Here is a 17567-nt window from a genome sequence, read left to right as displayed (position 1 = left end):
TAGCCAGTCAGTCTATTATAACTGTAGTATTACCTAGCCAGTCAGTCTATTATAACTGTAGTATTACCTAGCCAGTCAGTCTATTATAACTGGAGTATTACCTAGCCAGTCAGTCTATTGTAACTGTAGTATTACCTAGCCAGTCAGTCTATTATAACTGTAGTATTACCTAGCCAGTCAGTCTTTTATAACTGTAGTATTTCCTAGCCAGTCAGTCTATTATAACTCTGTAGTATCACCTAGCCAGTCAGTCTATTATAACTGTAGTATTACCTAGCCAGTCAGTCTTTTATAACTGTAGTATTACCTAGCCAGTCAGTATTTTATAACTGTTGTATTATCTAGCCAGTCAGTCTATTATAACTGTAGTATTACCTAGCCAGTCAGTCTATTATAACTGGAGTATTACCTAGCCAGTCAGTCTATTATAACTGTAGTATCACCTAGCCAGTCAGTCTATTATAACTGGAGTATTACCTAGCCAGTCAGTCTATTATAACTGTAGTATTACCTAGCCAGTCAGTCTATTATAACTGTAGTATTACCTAGCCAGTCAGTCTATTATAACTGTAGTATTACCTAGCCAGTCAGTCTATTATAACTGTAGTATTACCTAGCCAGTCAGTCTATTATAACTGTAGTATTACCTAGCCAGTCAGTCTATTATAACTGTAGTATTACCTAGCCAGTCAGTCTATTATAACTGGAGTATTACCTAGCCAGTCAGTCTATTGTACCTGGATTATCACCTAGCCAGTCAGTCTATTATAACTGTAGTATTACCTAGCCAGTCAGTCTATTATAACTGGAGTATTACCTAGCCAGTCAGTCTATTATAACTGTAGTATTACCTAGCCAGTCAGTCTATTATAACTGGAGTATCACCTAGCCAGTCAGTCTATTATAACTGTAGTATTACCTAGCCAGTCAGTCTATTATAACTGGAGTATCACCTAGCCAGTCAGTCTATTATAACTGTAGTATTACCTAGCCAGTCAGTCTATTATAACTGTAGTATTACCTAGCCAATCAGTCTATTATAACTGTAGTATTACATAGCCAGTCAGTCTATTATAACTGTTGTATTATCTAGCCAGTCAGTCTATTATAACTGTAGTATTACCTAGCCAGTCAGTCTATTATAACTGGAGTATTACCTAGCCAGTCAGTCTATTATAACTGTAGTATTACCTAGCCAGTCAGTCTATTATAACTGTAGTATTACCTAGCCAGTCAGTCTATTATAACTGTAGTATTACCTAGCCAGTCAGTCTATTATAACTGGAGTTTCACCTAGCCAGTCAGTCTATTATAACTGTAGTATTACCTAGCCAGTCAGTCTATTATAACTCTGCAGTATTACCTAGCCAATCAGTCTATTATAACTGTGGTATTACCTAGCCAGTCAGTCTATTATAACTGTAGTATCACCTAGCCAGTCAGTCTATTATAACTGTAGTATCACCTAGCCAGTCAGTCTATTATAACTCTGTAGTATTACCTAGCCAGTCAGTCTATTATAACTGTAGTATTACCTAGCCAGTCAGTCTATTGTAATATTATATTTTTATATGTGGTATTATTGTACGTTATAATATATTAGTATATGTTTTTTTATATATTATATTATTATATTATATATATGTAGTATCTTATTATTATACATTATTATATGTTGTAATATTTTATATTTTTTATTATTATATTATTTATATCTGTATTATCTTATATCTTATTATATATTATATTAGTATATGTTATGTTTTCTATATTATATATATCTGTATTATCTTATATCTTATTATATATTATATTATTATATGTTATGTTTTATATATTATTTATATCTGTATTATCTTATATCGTATTATATATTATATTATTATATGTTATGTTTTCTATATTATATATATCTGTATTATCTTATATCTTATTATATATTATATTATTATATGTTATGTTTTATATATTTTTTATATCTGTATTATCTTATATCTTATTATATATTATATTATTATATGTTATGTTTTATATATTATTTATATCTGTATTATCTTATATCTTATTATATATTATATTATTATATGTTATGTTTTCTATTTTATATATCATATATATTTGTATTATCTTATATCTTATTATATATTATATTATTATATGTTATGTTTTATATATTATTTATATCTGTATTATCTTATATCTTATTATGTATTATATTATTATATGTTATGTTTTCTATATTATTTATATCTGTATTATCTTATATCTTATTATATATTATATTATTATATGTTATGTTTTATATATTATATATATATTTGTATTATCTTATATCTTATTATATATTATATTATTATATGTTATGTTTTATATATTATATATATATTTGTATTATCTTATATCTTATTATATATTATATTATTATATGTTATGTTTTCTATATTATTTATATCTGTATTATCTTATATCTTATTATATATTATATTATATTATTATATGTTATGTTTTATATATTATATATCATGTATATTTGTATTATCTTATATCTTATTATATATTATATTATTATATGTTATGTTTTATATATTATATATATAATTGTATTATCTTATATCGTATTATATATTGTTCTATTATTATATGTTCGTATTTTATATTATATTATTATATTATATATATTTGTATTATCTTCTTATATATTATGATATATTGTTCTATTATTATATGTTATTTTTTATATTATAATATATATATTTGTATTAATCAAATCAAATCAAGTTTATTTTATATAGCCCTTCGTACATCAGCTAATATCACAAAGTGCTGTACAGAATCCCAGCCTAAAACCCCAAACAGCTAGAATGCAGGTGTAGAAGCACGGTGGCAAGGAAAAACTCCCTAGAAAGGCCAAAACCTAGGAAGAAACCTAGAGAGGAACCAGGCTATGAGGGGTGGCCAGTCCTCTTCTGGCTGTGCCGGGTGGAGATTATAACAGAACTCTGAGAGCTCTGAGGGGTGACCAGTCCTTTACTGGCTGTACTGGGTAGACCAGAGGAACCAGGATATGAGGGGTGACCAGTCCTCTACTGGCTGTACTGGGTGGAGATTATTATTATTATATTATATTATTATAATATATGTTGTATTATTATATGTTGTAATATATTATATAATCCTTTGTCATTTCTAATTCACCTCCCTCTCTCCTCTAGAAGTGGTAATGAACACTAAACTAGAGACGTCAGATCTACGCTGGACCGTTTACCCACACACAGACTCTGAGGTATACACACACACACACACACACACACACACACACACACACACACACACACACACACACACACACACACACACACACACACACACACACACACACACACACACACACACACACACACACACACACACACACACACACACACACACACACACTCTGAGGTACACACACACACAAATGCACCGTGTTACTGGAACCAAATCCAAAACACATGTCATGTTGGTGCTGTGGTGCTGTTCGGGCAGTTTAAAGTCTTGAATGGGGACTTATTGTCCAGGAATGTAACTGTTTTCTGGGGGATTTTAGTTGTGCTTCCCATGACTGTGTTTTTATATATTTGACTGTGTATATTTATGTTGTATATGCAATAACACTCTAACCTGTATTATATGGTGTAATAACACTCTAACCTGTATTATATGGTGTAATAACACTCTAACCTGTATTATATGATGTAATAACACTCTAACCTGTATTATATGGTGTAATAACACTCTAACCTGTATTATATGGTGTAATAACACTCTAACCTGTATTATATGGTGTAATAACACTCTAACCTGTATTATATGGTGTAATAACACTCTAACCTGTATTATATGGTGTAATAACACTCTAACCTGTATTATATGGTGTAATAACACTCTAACCTGTATTATATGGTGTAATAACACTCTAACCTGTATTATATGGTGTAATAACACTCTAACGTGTATTATATGGTGTAATAACACTCTAACGTGTACTATATGGTGTCTCAGTGGGAGGAGATGAGTGGTCACGATGATGAAGGGACCAGTGTGAGAACCTACCAGCTGTGTCCTGGAGACAGCAGCACCTCTCATTGGCTTAGGAGCCGGCTGATCCCCCGAAGGACTGCCTCCGTGCTCTACGTAGAGATACGGTACGGACACGCTGATTGGTTTATAAAGATGTTCAGTGATTGGTTGATTCATTGTTTGTGGTTGCTGGGTTACTCTCTATGTTTCTTCCTTGTAGGGAGTGTTTGCTAGCCGCTATGCTTCTGCCTCTGCATTGCTCTTTGGGGTTTTAGACTGGGTTTCTTTAACACATGATGATGTAAAACATCTTGGCCATGTTCTGTTATAATCTCCACCTGGCAGAGCCAGAAGAGGACTGGTCACCCCTCAGAGCCTGGTTCCTCTGGTCTACCCAGTACAGCCAGTAGAGGACTGGTCACCCCTCAGAGCCTGGTTCCTCTCTACCCAGTACAGCCAGTAGAGGACTGGTCACCCCTCAGAGCCTGGTTCCTCTCTACCCAGTACAGCCAGTAGAGGACTGGTCACCCCTCAGAGCCTGGTTCCTCTGGTCTACCCAGTACAGCCAGTAGAGGACTGGTCACCCCTCAGAGCCTGGTTCCTCTGGTCTACCCAGTACAGCTAGTAGAGGACTGGTCACCCCTCATAGCCTGGTTCCTCTGGTCTACCCAGTACAGCCAGTAGAGGACTGGTCACCCCTCAGAGCCTGGTTCCTCTCTACCCAGTACAGCCAGTAGAGGACTGATCACCCCTCAGAGCCTGGTTCCTCTCTACCCAGTACAGCCAGTAGAGGACTGGTCACCCCTCAGAGCCTGGTTCCTCTGGTCTACCCAGTACAGCCAGTAGAGGACTGGTCACCCCTCAGAGCCTGGTTCCTCTGGTCTACCCAGTACAGCTAGTAGAGGACTGGTCACCCCTCAGAGCCTGGTTCCTCTGGTCTACCCAGTACAGCCAGTAGAGGACTGGTCACCCCTCAGAGCCTGGTTCCTCTGGTCTACCCAGTACAGCCAGTAGAGGACTGGTCACCCCTCAGAGCCTGGTTCCTCTGGTCTACCCAGTACAGCCAGTAGAGGACTGGTCACCCCTCAGAGCCTGGTTCCTCTGGTCTACCCAGTACAGCCAGTAGAGGACTGGTCACCCCTCAGAGCCTGGTTCCTCTCTACCCAGTACAGCCAGTAGAGGACTGGTCACCCCTCAGAGCCTGGTTCCTCTCTACCAGTACAGCCAGTAGAGGACTGGTCACCCCTCAGAGCCTGGTTCCTCTGGTCTACCCAGTACAGCCAGTAGAGGACTGGTCACCCCTCAGAGCCTGGTTCCTCTCTACCCAGTACAGCCAGTGGAGGACTGGTCACCCCTCAGAGCCTGGTTCCTCTCTACCCAGTACAGCCAGTAGAGGACTGGTCACCCCTCAGAGCCTGGTTCCTCTCTACCCAGTACAGCCAGTAGAGGACTGGTCACCCCTCAGAGCCTGGTTCCTCTCTACCCAGTACAGCCAGTAGAGGACTGGTCACCCCTCAGAGCCTGGTTCCTCTCTACCCAGTACAGCCAGTAGAGGACTGGTCACCCCTCAGAGCCTGGTTCCTCTCTACCCAGTACAGCCAGTAGAGGACTGGTCACCCCTCAGAGCCTGGTTCCTCTCTACCCAGTACAGCCAGTAGAGGACTGGTCACCCCTCAGAGCCTGGTTCCTCTGGTCTACCCAGTACAGCCAGTAGAGGACTGGTCACCCCTCAGAGCCTGGTTCCTCTCTACCCAGTACAGTCAGTAGAGGACTGGTCACCCCTCAGAGCCTGGTTCCTCTCTACCCAGTACAGCCAGTAGAGGACTGGTCACCCCTCAGAGCCTGGTTCCTCTGGTCTACCCAGTACAGCCAGTAGAGGACTGGTCACCCCTCAGAGCCTGGTTCCTCTGGTCTACCCAGTAGAGCCAGTAGAGGACTGGTCACCCCTCAGAGCCTGGTTCCTCTCTACCCAGTACAGCCAGTAGAGGACTGGCCACCCCTCAGAGCCTGGTTCCTCTTTACCCAGTACAGCCAGTAGAGGACTGGCCACCCCTCAGAGCCTGGTTCCTCTCTACCCAGTACAGCCAGTAGAGGACTGGTCACCCCTCAGAGCCTGGTTCCTCTCTACCCAGTACAGTCAGTAGAGGACTGGTCACCCCTCAGAGCCTGGTTCCTCTGGTCTACCCAGTACAGCCAGTAGAGGACTGGTCACCCCTCAGAGCCTGGTTCCTCTGGTCTACCCAGTAGAGCCAGTAGAGGACTGGTCACCCCTTAGAGCCTGGTTCCTCTCTACCCAGTACAGCCAGTAGAGGACTGGTCACCCCTTAGAGCCTGGTTCCTCTCTACCCAGTAGAGCCAGTAGAGGACTGGTCACCCCTCAGAGCCTGGTTCCTCTGGTCTACCCAGTACAGCCAGTAGAGGACTGGTCACCCCTCAGAGCCTGGTTCCTCTCTACCCAGTACAGTCAGTAGAGGACTGGTCACCCCTCAGAGCCTGGTTCCTCTCTACCCAGTAGAGGACTGGTCACCCCTCAGAGCCTGGTTCCTCTCTACCCAGTACAGTCAGTAGAGGACTGGTCACCCCTCAGAGCCTGGTTCCTCTCTACCCAGTACAGCCAGTAGAGGACTGGTCACCCCTCAGAGCCTGGTTCCTCTCTACCCAGTACAGCCAGTAGAGGACTGGTCACCCCTCAGAGCCTGGTTCCTCTCTACCCAGTACAGCCAGTAGAGGACTGGTCACCCCTCAGAGCCTGGTTCCTCTCTACCCAGTACAGCCAGTAGAGGACTGGTCACCCCTCATAGCCTGGTTCCTCTCTACCCAGTACAGCCAGAAGAGGACTGGCCACCCCTCAGAGCCTGGTTCCTCTGGTCTACCCAGTACAGCCAGTAGAGGACTGGTCACTCCTCAGAGCCTGGTTCCTCTTTACCCAGTACAGCCAGTAGAGGACTGGTCACCCCTCAGAGCCTGGTTCCTCTCTACCCAGTACAGCCAGTAGAGGACTGGTCACCCCTCAGAGCCTGGTTCCTCTCTACCCAGTACAGCCAGTAGAGGACTGGTCACCCCTCAGAGCCTGGTTCCTCTGGTCTACCCAGTACAGCCAGTAGAGGACTGGTCACCCCTCAGATCCTGGTTCCTCTCTACCCAGTACAGCCAGTAGAGGACTGGTCACCCCTCAGAGCCTGGTTCCTCTCTACCCAGTACAGCCAGTAGAGGACTGGTCACCCCTCAGAGCCTGGTTCTTCTGGTCTACCCAGTACAGCCAGTAGAGGACTGGTCACCCCTCAGAGCCTGGTTCCTCTCTACCCAGTACAGCCAGTAGAGGACTGGTCACCCCTCAGAGCCTGGTTCCTCTCTACCCAGTACAGCCAGTAGAGGACTGGTCACCCCTTAGAGCCTGGTTCCTCTCTACCCAGTACAGCCAGTAGAGGACTGGTCACCCCTTAGAGCCTGGTTCCTCTCTACCCAGTACAGCTAGTAGAGGACTGGTCACCCCTCAGAACCTGGTTCCTCTGGTCTACCCAGTACAGCCAGTAGAGGACTGGTCACCCCTCAGAGCCATGTTCCTCTCTACCCAGTACAGCCAGTAGAGGACTGGTCACCCCTCAGAACCTGGTTCCTCTGGTCTACCCAGTACAGCCAGTAGAGGACTGGTCACCCCTCAGAGCCTGGTTCCTCTCTACCCAGTACAGTCAGTAGAGGACTGGTCACCCCTCAGAGCCTGGTTCCTCTCTACCCAGTACAGTCAGTAGAGGACTGGTCACCCCTCAGAGCCTGGTTCCTCTGGTCTACCCAGTACAGCCAGTAGAGGACTGGTCACCCCTCAGAGCCTGGTTCCTCTGGTCTACCCAGTACAGCCAGTAGAGGACTGGTCACCCCTCAGAACCTGGTTCCTCTGGTCTACCCAGTACAGCCAGTAGAGGACTGGTCACCCCTCAGAGCCTGGTTCCTCTGGTCTACCCAGTACAGCCAGTAGAGGACTGGTCACCCCTCAGAGCCTGGTTCCTCTGGTCTACCCAGTACAGCTAGTAGAGGACTGGTCACCCCTCAGAGCCTGGTTCCTCTGGTCTACCCAGTACAGCCAGTAGAGGACTGGTCACCCCTCAGAGCCTGGTTCCTCTGGTCTACCCAGTACAGCCAGTAGAGGACTGGTCACCCCTCAGAGCCTGGTTCCTCTGGTCTACCCAGTACAGCCAGTAGAGGACTGGTCACCCCTCAGAGCCTGGTTCCTCTGGTCTACCCAGTACAGCCAGTAGAGGACTGGTCACCCCTCAGAGCCTGGTTCCTCTCTACCCAGTACAGCCAGTAGAGGACTGGTCACCCCTCAGAGCCTGGTTCCTCTCTACCAGTACAGCCAGTAGAGGACTGGTCACCCCTCAGAGCCTGGTTCCTCTGGTCTACCCAGTACAGCCAGTAGAGGACTGGTCACCCCTCAGAGCCTGGTTCCTCTCTACCCAGTACAGCCAGTGGAGGACTGGTCACCCCTCAGAGCCTGGTTCCTCTCTACCCAGTACAGCCAGTAGAGGACTGGTCACCCCTCAGAGCCTGGTTCCTCTCTACCCAGTACAGCCAGTAGAGGACTGGTCACCCCTCAGAGCCTGGTTCCTCTCTACCCAGTACAGCCAGTAGAGGACTGGTCACCCCTCAGAGCCTGGTTCCTCTCTACCCAGTACAGCCAGTAGAGGACTGGTCACCCCTCAGAGCCTGGTTCCTCTCTACCCAGTACAGCCAGTAGAGGACTGGTCACCCCTCAGAGCCTGGTTCCTCTCTACCCAGTACAGCCAGTAGAGGACTGGTCACCCCTCAGAGCCTGGTTCCTCTGGTCTACCCAGTACAGCCAGTAGAGGACTGGTCACCCCTCAGAGCCTGGTTCCTCTCTACCCAGTACAGTCAGTAGAGGACTGGTCACCCCTCAGAGCCTGGTTCCTCTCTACCCAGTACAGCCAGTAGAGGACTGGTCACCCCTCAGAGCCTGGTTCCTCTGGTCTACCCAGTACAGCCAGTAGAGGACTGGTCACCCCTCAGAGCCTGGTTCCTCTGGTCTACCCAGTAGAGCCAGTAGAGGACTGGTCACCCCTCAGAGCCTGGTTCCTCTCTACCCAGTACAGCCAGTAGAGGACTGGCCACCCCTCAGAGCCTGGTTCCTCTTTACCCAGTACAGCCAGTAGAGGACTGGCCACCCCTCAGAGCCTGGTTCCTCTCTACCCAGTACAGCCAGTAGAGGACTGGTCACCCCTCAGAGCCTGGTTCCTCTCTACCCAGTACAGTCAGTAGAGGACTGGTCACCCCTCAGAGCCTGGTTCCTCTGGTCTACCCAGTACAGCCAGTAGAGGACTGGTCACCCCTCAGAGCCTGGTTCCTCTGGTCTACCCAGTAGAGCCAGTAGAGGACTGGTCACCCCTTAGAGCCTGGTTCCTCTCTACCCAGTACAGCCAGTAGAGGACTGGTCACCCCTTAGAGCCTGGTTCCTCTCTACCCAGTAGAGCCAGTAGAGGACTGGTCACCCCTCAGAGCCTGGTTCCTCTGGTCTACCCAGTACAGCCAGTAGAGGACTGGTCACCCCTCAGAGCCTGGTTCCTCTCTACCCAGTACAGTCAGTAGAGGACTGGTCACCCCTCAGAGCCTGGTTCCTCTCTACCCAGTAGAGGACTGGTCACCCCTCAGAGCCTGGTTCCTCTCTACCCAGTACAGTCAGTAGAGGACTGGTCACCCCTCAGAGCCTGGTTCCTCTCTACCCAGTACAGCCAGTAGAGGACTGGTCACCCCTCAGAGCCTGGTTCCTCTCTACCCAGTACAGCCAGTAGAGGACTGGTCACCCCTCAGAGCCTGGTTCCTCTCTACCCAGTACAGCCAGTAGAGGACTGGTCACCCCTCAGAGCCTGGTTCCTCTCTACCCAGTACAGCCAGTAGAGGACTGGTCACCCCTCAGAGCCTGGTTCCTCTCTACCCAGTACAGCCAGTAGAGGACTGGTCACCCCTCATAGCCTGGTTCCTCTCTACCCAGTACAGCCAGAAGAGGACTGGCCACCCCTCAGAGCCTGGTTCCTCTGGTCTACCCAGTACAGCCAGTAGAGGACTGGTCACTCCTCAGAGCCTGGTTCCTCTTTACCCAGTACAGCCAGTAGAGGACTGGTCACCCCTCAGAGCCTGGTTCCTCTCTACCCAGTACAGCCAGTAGAGGACTGGTCACCCCTCAGAGCCTGGTTCCTCTCTACCCAGTACAGCCAGTAGAGGACTGGTCACCCCTCAGAGCCTGGTTCCTCTGGTCTACCCAGTACAGCCAGTAGAGGACTGGTCACCCCTCAGATCCTGGTTCCTCTCTACCCAGTACAGCCAGTAGAGGACTGGTCACCCCTCAGAGCCTGGTTCCTCTCTACCCAGTACAGCCAGTAGAGGACTGGTCACCCCTCAGAGCCTGGTTCTTCTGGTCTACCCAGTACAGCCAGTAGAGGACTGGTCACCCCTCAGAGCCTGGTTCCTCTCTACCCAGTACAGCCAGTAGAGGACTGGTCACCCCTCAGAGCCTGGTTCCTCTCTACCCAGTACAGCCAGTAGAGGACTGGTCACCCCTTAGAGCCTGGTTCCTCTCTACCCAGTACAGCCAGTAGAGGACTGGTCACCCCTTAGAGCCTGGTTCCTCTCTACCCAGTACAGCTAGTAGAGGACTGGTCACCCCTCAGAACCTGGTTCCTCTGGTCTACCCAGTACAGCCAGTAGAGGACTGGTCACCCCTCAGAGCCATGTTCCTCTCTACCCAGTACAGCCAGTAGAGGACTGGTCACCCCTCAGAACCTGGTTCCTCTGGTCTACCCAGTACAGCCAGTAGAGGACTGGTCACCCCTCAGAGCCTGGTTCCTCTCTACCCAGTACAGTCAGTAGAGGACTGGTCACCCCTCAGAGCCTGGTTCCTCTCTACCCAGTACAGTCAGTAGAGGACTGGTCACCCCTCAGAGCCTGGTTCCTCTGGTCTACCCAGTACAGCCAGTAGAGGACTGGTCACCCCTCAGAGCCTGGTTCCTCTGGTCTACCCAGTACAGCCAGTAGAGGACTGGTCACCCCTCAGAACCTGGTTCCTCTGGTCTACCCAGTACAGCCAGTAGAGGACTGGTCACCCCTCAGAGCCTGGTTCCTCTGGTCTACCCAGTACAGCCAGTAGAGGACTGGTCACCCCTCAGAGCCTGGTTCCTCTCTACCCAGTACAGCCAGTAGAGGACTGGTCACCCCTTATAGCCTGGTTCCTCTCTACCCAGTACAGCCAGAAGAGGACTGGTCACCCCTCATAGCCTGGTTCCTCTCTAGGTTTCTTTCTAGGTTCTTGCCTTTCTAGGGAGTTTTTCCTAGCCACCGTGCTTGTACACCTGCATTGCTTGCTGTTTGGGGGTTTAGGCTGAGTTTCTGTACAGCACAGACATCGGCTGAAGGGCTATATAAATACATTTGATTGACTTGTTAATTGATTGATTAATTGATTATTGTATCGATGTATATATTGATGGACAGGTTTACGATGATGGAGTGTTCGTCTCTCCCCTATAACTCCCACCGGTCCTGTAAAGAGACGTTCAACCTGTACTACTATCAGACAGACACGGACGAAGCCACCAACACACACCCTGCCTGGATGGAAAACCCCTATACTAAGGTACGGATCCAATGGACACATCCAACGTCGTGGTCGGAGTGCCTGAGTGCAGCAATGCTTTGAAATGAAGTCATGTTTAGACAAATATGAAAACGTTTCATTTTGTCACTTTCGTGGCTCTGTGGTGAAGCCATATGCAGCTGTGGTGAAGCCATATGCAGCTGTGGTGAAGCCATATGCAGCTGTGGTGAAGCCCTATGCAGCTGTGGTGAAGCCATATGCAGCTGTGGTGAAGCCATATGCAGCTGTGGTGAAGCCCTATGCAGCTGTGGTGAAGCCATATGCAGCTGTGGTGAAGCCATATGCAGCTGTGGTGAAGCCATATGCAGCTGTGGTGAAGCCATATGCAGCTGTGGTGAAGCCATATGCAGCTGTGGTGAAGCCCTATGCAGCTGTGGTGAAGCCATATGCAGCTGTGGTGAAGCCCTATGCAGCTGTGGTGAAGCCCTATGCAGCTGTGGTGAAGCCATATGCAGCTGTGGTGAAGCCCTATGCAGCTGTGGTGAAGCCATATGCAGCTGTGGTGAAGCCCTATGCAGCTGTGGTGAAGCCCTATGCAGCTGTGGTGAAGCCATATGCAGCTGTGGTGAAGCCATATGCAGCTGTGGTGAAGCCATATGCAGCTGTGGTGAAGCCCTATGCAGCTGTGGTGAAGCCCTATGCAGCTGTGGTGAAGCCATATGCAGCTGTGGTGAAGCCATATGCAGCTGTGGTGAAGCCATATGCAGCTGTGGTGAAGCCCTATGCAGCTGTGGTGAAGCCCTATGCAGCTGTGGTGAAGCCATATGCAGCTGTGGTGAAGCCATATGCAGCTGTGGTGAAGCCATATGCAGCTGTGGTGAAGCCATATGCAGCTGTGGTGAAGCCCTATGCAGCTGTGGTGAAGCCATATGCAGCTGTGGTGAAGCCATATGCAGCTGTGGTGAAGCCCTATGCAGCTGTGGTGAAGCCATATGCAGCTGTGGTGAAGCCATATGCAGCTGTGGTGAAGCCATATGCAGCTGTGGTGAAGCCATATGCAGCTGTGGTGAAGCCATATGCAGCTGTGGTGAAGCCCTATGCAGCTGTGGTGAAGCCATATGCAGCTGTGGTGAAGCCCTATGCAGCTGTGGTGAAGCCCTATGCAGCTGTGGTGAAGCCATATGCAGCTGTGGTGAAGCCCTATGCAGCTGTGGTGAAGCCATATGCAGCTGTGGTGAAGCCCTATGCAGCTGTGGTGAAGCCCTATGCAGCTGTGGTGAAGCCATATGCAGCTGTGGTGAAGCCATATGCAGCTGTGGTGAAGCCATATGCAGCTGTGGTGAAGCCCTATGCAGCTGTGGTGAAGCCCTATGCAGCTGTGGTGAAGCCATATGCAGCTGTGGTGAAGCCATATGCAGCTGTGGTGAAGCCATATGCAGCTGTGGTGAAGCCCTATGCAGCTGTGGTGAAGCCCTATGCAGCTGTGGTGAAGCCATATGCAGCTGTGGTGAAGCCATATGCAGCTGTGGTGAAGCCATATGCAGCTGTGGTGAAGCCATATGCAGCTGTGGTGAAGCCATATGCAGCTGTGGTGAAGCCATATGCAGCTGTGGTGAAGCCCTATGCAGCTGTGGTGAAGCCATATGCAGCTGTTGAAGGAACGGACTTGAAGCTAGCTAGTAAGAGTCAGAGAGAACCTACCTACAGGGTTTGTCCCCATTGACAACCAAACAAACAATCCTTCCCCGGTCTTTTTAGTTTGTTTATGGTCCATTACAGGAAGATCCCTCCAGATGACCTTCTTGGTTTACCATCCTGTCTAACCCTCTAATCCCCAGGTGGACACGGTAGCAGCTGACTTCCTGCTTCGGAGGGGCGGAGAGAGGAAGTCCAACGTGAAGACTCTCAGGATTAGTCGGTTGACTAAAAGGGGCGTGTACCTAGCCTTCCAAGCACAGGGAGTCTGCATGGCCTTATTGGCTGTCAGGGTACGAGATCTTTAACAAGTTACTTTTCTCAAACTAGTGTTTGTGTGTCTTTCAACAGTCCGCAGTTTTACAAAATCCCAAATGTGCGTATTCTGAAGGTCAATCAATCGATACATTTTCTTTCTAAGTGGTGTTATTATGACTGTCTGGGTGATACAGTTTCTTTCTAACCTGTATTTTGTCCCCCAGGTGTATTTTAAGAAGTGCCCTACCCTGACGCGCTCCTTCTCCCGATTCCCTGAGACTGTTCCCCATACCCTGGTGGAAGGGGCTCAGGGAGTGTGTGTAGACAACGCCGTGACCCCCCCGGGCGAGCTGGCACGCCCTCCCAGCATGCTGTGCGGTGAGGACGGACAGTGGGTTGGTCAGCCGACCTCTGCCTGCGCCTGTCGGCCAGGGTATGAAGCTACAGACACAGACCTCCGATGCAGAGGTGAGAGAGAGAGTAACAGAGATAATATGTCAGAGAGAGTAACAGAGATAATATGTCAGAGAGAGTAACAGAGATAATATGTCAGAGAGAGTAACAGAGATAATATGTCAGAGAGAGTAACAGAGATAATATGTCACAGAGAGTAACAGAGATAATATGTCAGAGAGAGTAACAGAGATAATATGTCAGAGAGAGTAACAGAGATAATATGTCAGAGAGAGTAACAGAGATAATATGTCAGAGAGAGTAACAGAGATAATATCTCACAGAGAGTAACAGAGATAATATGTCAGAGAGAGTAACAGAGATAATATGACAAAGAGAGTAACAGAGATAATATGTCAGAGAGAGTAACAGAGATAATATGTCACAGAGAGTAACAGAGATAAAATGTCAGAGAGAGTAACAGAGATAATATGTCAGAGAGAGTAACAGAGATAATATGTCACAGAGAGTAACAGAGATAATATGTCAGAGAGAGTAACAGAGATAATATGTCAGAGAGAGTAACAGAGATAATATGTCAGAGAGAGTCACAGAGATAATATGTCACAGAGAGTAACAGAGATAATATGTCAGAGAGAGTAACAGAGATATACAGAAGACAGATGGTAACTGGCTAGAGGGATGGGAGGGATGGAGAGTTGAGGGAGAGTTGAGGGAGAGTTGAGGGAGAGTTGAGGGAGGAGGGATGGAGAGTTGAGGGAGAGTTGAGGGAGAGTTGAGGGAGAGTTGAGGGATGGGAGAGTTGAGGGAGAGTTGAGGGAGGAGGGATGGAGAGTTGAGGGAGAGTTGAGGGGTGGGAGGGATGGAGAGTTGAGGGAGAGTTGAGGGAGAGTTGAGGGATGGGAGGGATGGAGAGTTGAGGGAGAGTTGAGGGAGAGTTGAGGGATGGGAGGGATGGAGAGTTGAGGGAGAGTTGAGGGAGAGTTGAGGGAGGAGGGATGGAGAGTTGAGGGAGAGTTGAGGGAGGAGGGATGGAGAGTTGAGGGAGAGTTGAGGGAGAGTTGAGGGAGAGTTGAGGGAGGAGGGATGGAGAGTTGAGGGAGAGTTGAGGGAGGAGGGATGGAGAGTTGAGGGATGGGAGGGATGGAGAGTTGAGGGAGAGTTGAGGGAGGAGGGATGGAGAGTTGAGGGAGAGTTGAGGGATGGGAGGGATGGAGAGTTGAGGGAGAGTTGAGGGAGGAGGGATGGAGAGTTGAGGGAGAGTTGAGGGAGGAGGGATGGAGAGTTGAGGGAGAGTTGAGGGAGAGTTGAGGGAGGAGGGATGGAGAGTTGAGGGAGAGTTGAGGGAGAGTTGAGGGAGAGTTGAGGGATGGGAGGGATGGAGAGTTGAGGGAGAGTTGAGGGATGGGAGGGATGGAGAGTTGAGGGAGAGTTGAGGGAGAGTTGAGGGAGGAGGGATGGAGAGTTGAGGGAGAGTTGAGGGAGAGTTGAGGGAAAAGGGATGGAGAGTTGAGGGAGAGTTGAGGGAGAGTTGAGGGAGAGTTGAGGGATGGGAGGGATGGAGAGTTGAGGGAGAGTTGAGGGAGAGTTGAGGGAGGAGGGATGGAGAGTTGAGGGAGAGTTGAGGGAGGAGGGATGGAGAGTTGAGGGAGAGTTGAGGGAGAGTTGAGGGATGGGAGGGATGGAGAGTTGAGGGAGAGTTGAGGGAGAGTTGAGGGAGAGTTGAGGGATGGGAGGGATGGAGAGTTGAGGGAGAGTTGAGGGAGAGTTGAGGGAGAGTTGAGGGAGAGTTGAGGGAGAGTTGAGGGATGGGAGGGATGGAGAGTTGAGGGAGAGTTGAGGGAGGAGGGATGGAGAGTTGAGGGCGAGTTGAGGGAGAGTTGAGGGAGAGTTGAGGGAGAGTTGAGGGAGGAGGGATGGAGAGTTGAGGGAGAGTTGAGGGAGGAGGGATGGAGAGTTGAGGGAGAGTTGAGGGATGGGAGGGATGGAGAGTTGAGGGAGAGTTGAGGGAGAGTTGAGGGAGAGTTGAGGGAGAGTTGAGGGAGAGTTGAGGGAGGAGGGATGGAGAGTTGAGGGAGAGTTGAGGGATGGGAGGGATGGAGAGTTGAGGGAGAGTTGAGGGAGAGTTGAGGGAGAGTTGAGGGAGAGTTGAGGGAGAGTTGAGGGAGAGTTGAGGGAGGAGGGATGGAGAGTTGAGGGAGAGTTGAGGGATGGGAGGGATGGAGAGTTGAGGGAGAGTTGAGGGAGAGTTGAGGGAGAGTTGAGGGAGGAGGGATGGAGAGTTGAGGGAGAGTTGAGGGAGAGTTGAGGGATGGGAGGGGTGGGAGGGATGGAGAGTTGAGGGAGAGTTGAGGGAGAGTTGAGGGAGGAGGGATGGAGAGTTGAGGGAGAGTTGAGGGAGAGTTGAGGGAGAGTTGAGGGATGGGAGGGATGGAGAGTTGAGGGAGAGTTGAGGGAGGAGGGATGGGAGGGATGGAGAGTTGAGGGAGGGAGGAAGGAGAGAAAAGTCTTGTTGAGTGAAAGAGGTTAGAGGTCAACCTGCTGCTCTAAAACCTTGTGTGTGTGTGTGTGTGTGTGTGTGTGTGTGTGTGTGTGTGTGTGTGTGTGTGTGTGTGTGTGTGTGTGTGTGTGTGTGTTAGTCAGTTCAGTGTATGGAAAAGGAGAGGTGTGTCAGTCTGGGAATAAAGCCACATCAAAGGGACAGAGGGAGAGAGAGAACAAGAGAATGAAAGAGAAATGATGGAGAGATGATCCAGGGTGTCGCCTCTCTCCCGGGTCAAATTACCCACGCTGCACCTCACCACACCCTGCCCCACCTGCAAAGCTGAGGCTCATCGGTATTCTATAGCTGGGAGTGATAGGATACGCTACTGTACCACACACACACACACACACACACACACACACGCACACGCACACGCACACGCACACAGACACACAGACACACACACACACACACACACACACACACACACACACACACACACACAGAGGAGACACACACACAGCGTAGACACACAAAGTGGAGACATACACAGCTGGTTTACATTAAGCTCAGAGCCGGAATAGAAAAATAGAGAGAGAGGAGGATAGGAGACGGAGAAGGAGAGGCTAATTATAACCTAACGAACTCTGACCTAATGAACTCTGACCTAACTAACTCTGACCTAACTAACTCTGACCTAACGAACTCTGACTTAACTAACTCTGACCTAATGAACTCTGACCTAACTAACTCTGACCTAACTAACTCTGACCTAACGAACTCTGACTTAACGAACTCTGACCTAACGAACTCTGACCTAATGAACTCTGACCTAATGAACTCTGACCTAACTAACTCTGACCTAATGAACTCTGACTTTACTAACTCTGACTTAACTAAATCTGACTTAACTAACTCTGACCTAACTAACTCTGACCTAATGAACTCTGACCTAATGAACTCTGACCTAACGAACTCTGACCTAACTAACTCTGACCTAACTAACTCTGACCTAACTAACTCTGACCTAACTAACTCTGACTTAACTAACTCTGA

General features: G+C 48.5%; 1 protein-coding gene across 1 annotated transcript in view; it reads left to right on the top strand.

The window, feature by feature from the left end:
- Positions 1-17567, top strand: part of LOC129835629 (ephrin type-B receptor 4b-like) — a gene marked incomplete at its 3' end in the record, with an annotated part of 54491 nt that overhangs the window by 19491 nt on the left and 17433 nt on the right. Inside the window, 5 exon segments of the mRNA XM_055901339.1 lie at positions 3213-3283; positions 4042-4184; positions 11557-11698; positions 13498-13647; positions 13837-14080. Of these exon segments, the coding sequence (XP_055757314.1) occupies positions 3213-3283; positions 4042-4184; positions 11557-11698; positions 13498-13647; positions 13837-14080 (750 nt within the window).

The sequence above is a fragment of the Salvelinus fontinalis genome, chromosome 36 (assembly GCF_029448725.1).
Source record: "Salvelinus fontinalis isolate EN_2023a chromosome 36, ASM2944872v1, whole genome shotgun sequence".
Taxonomy (NCBI): domain Eukaryota; kingdom Metazoa; phylum Chordata; class Actinopteri; order Salmoniformes; family Salmonidae; genus Salvelinus; species Salvelinus fontinalis.
This window is presented reverse-complemented; position numbering and strand designations above follow the sequence as displayed.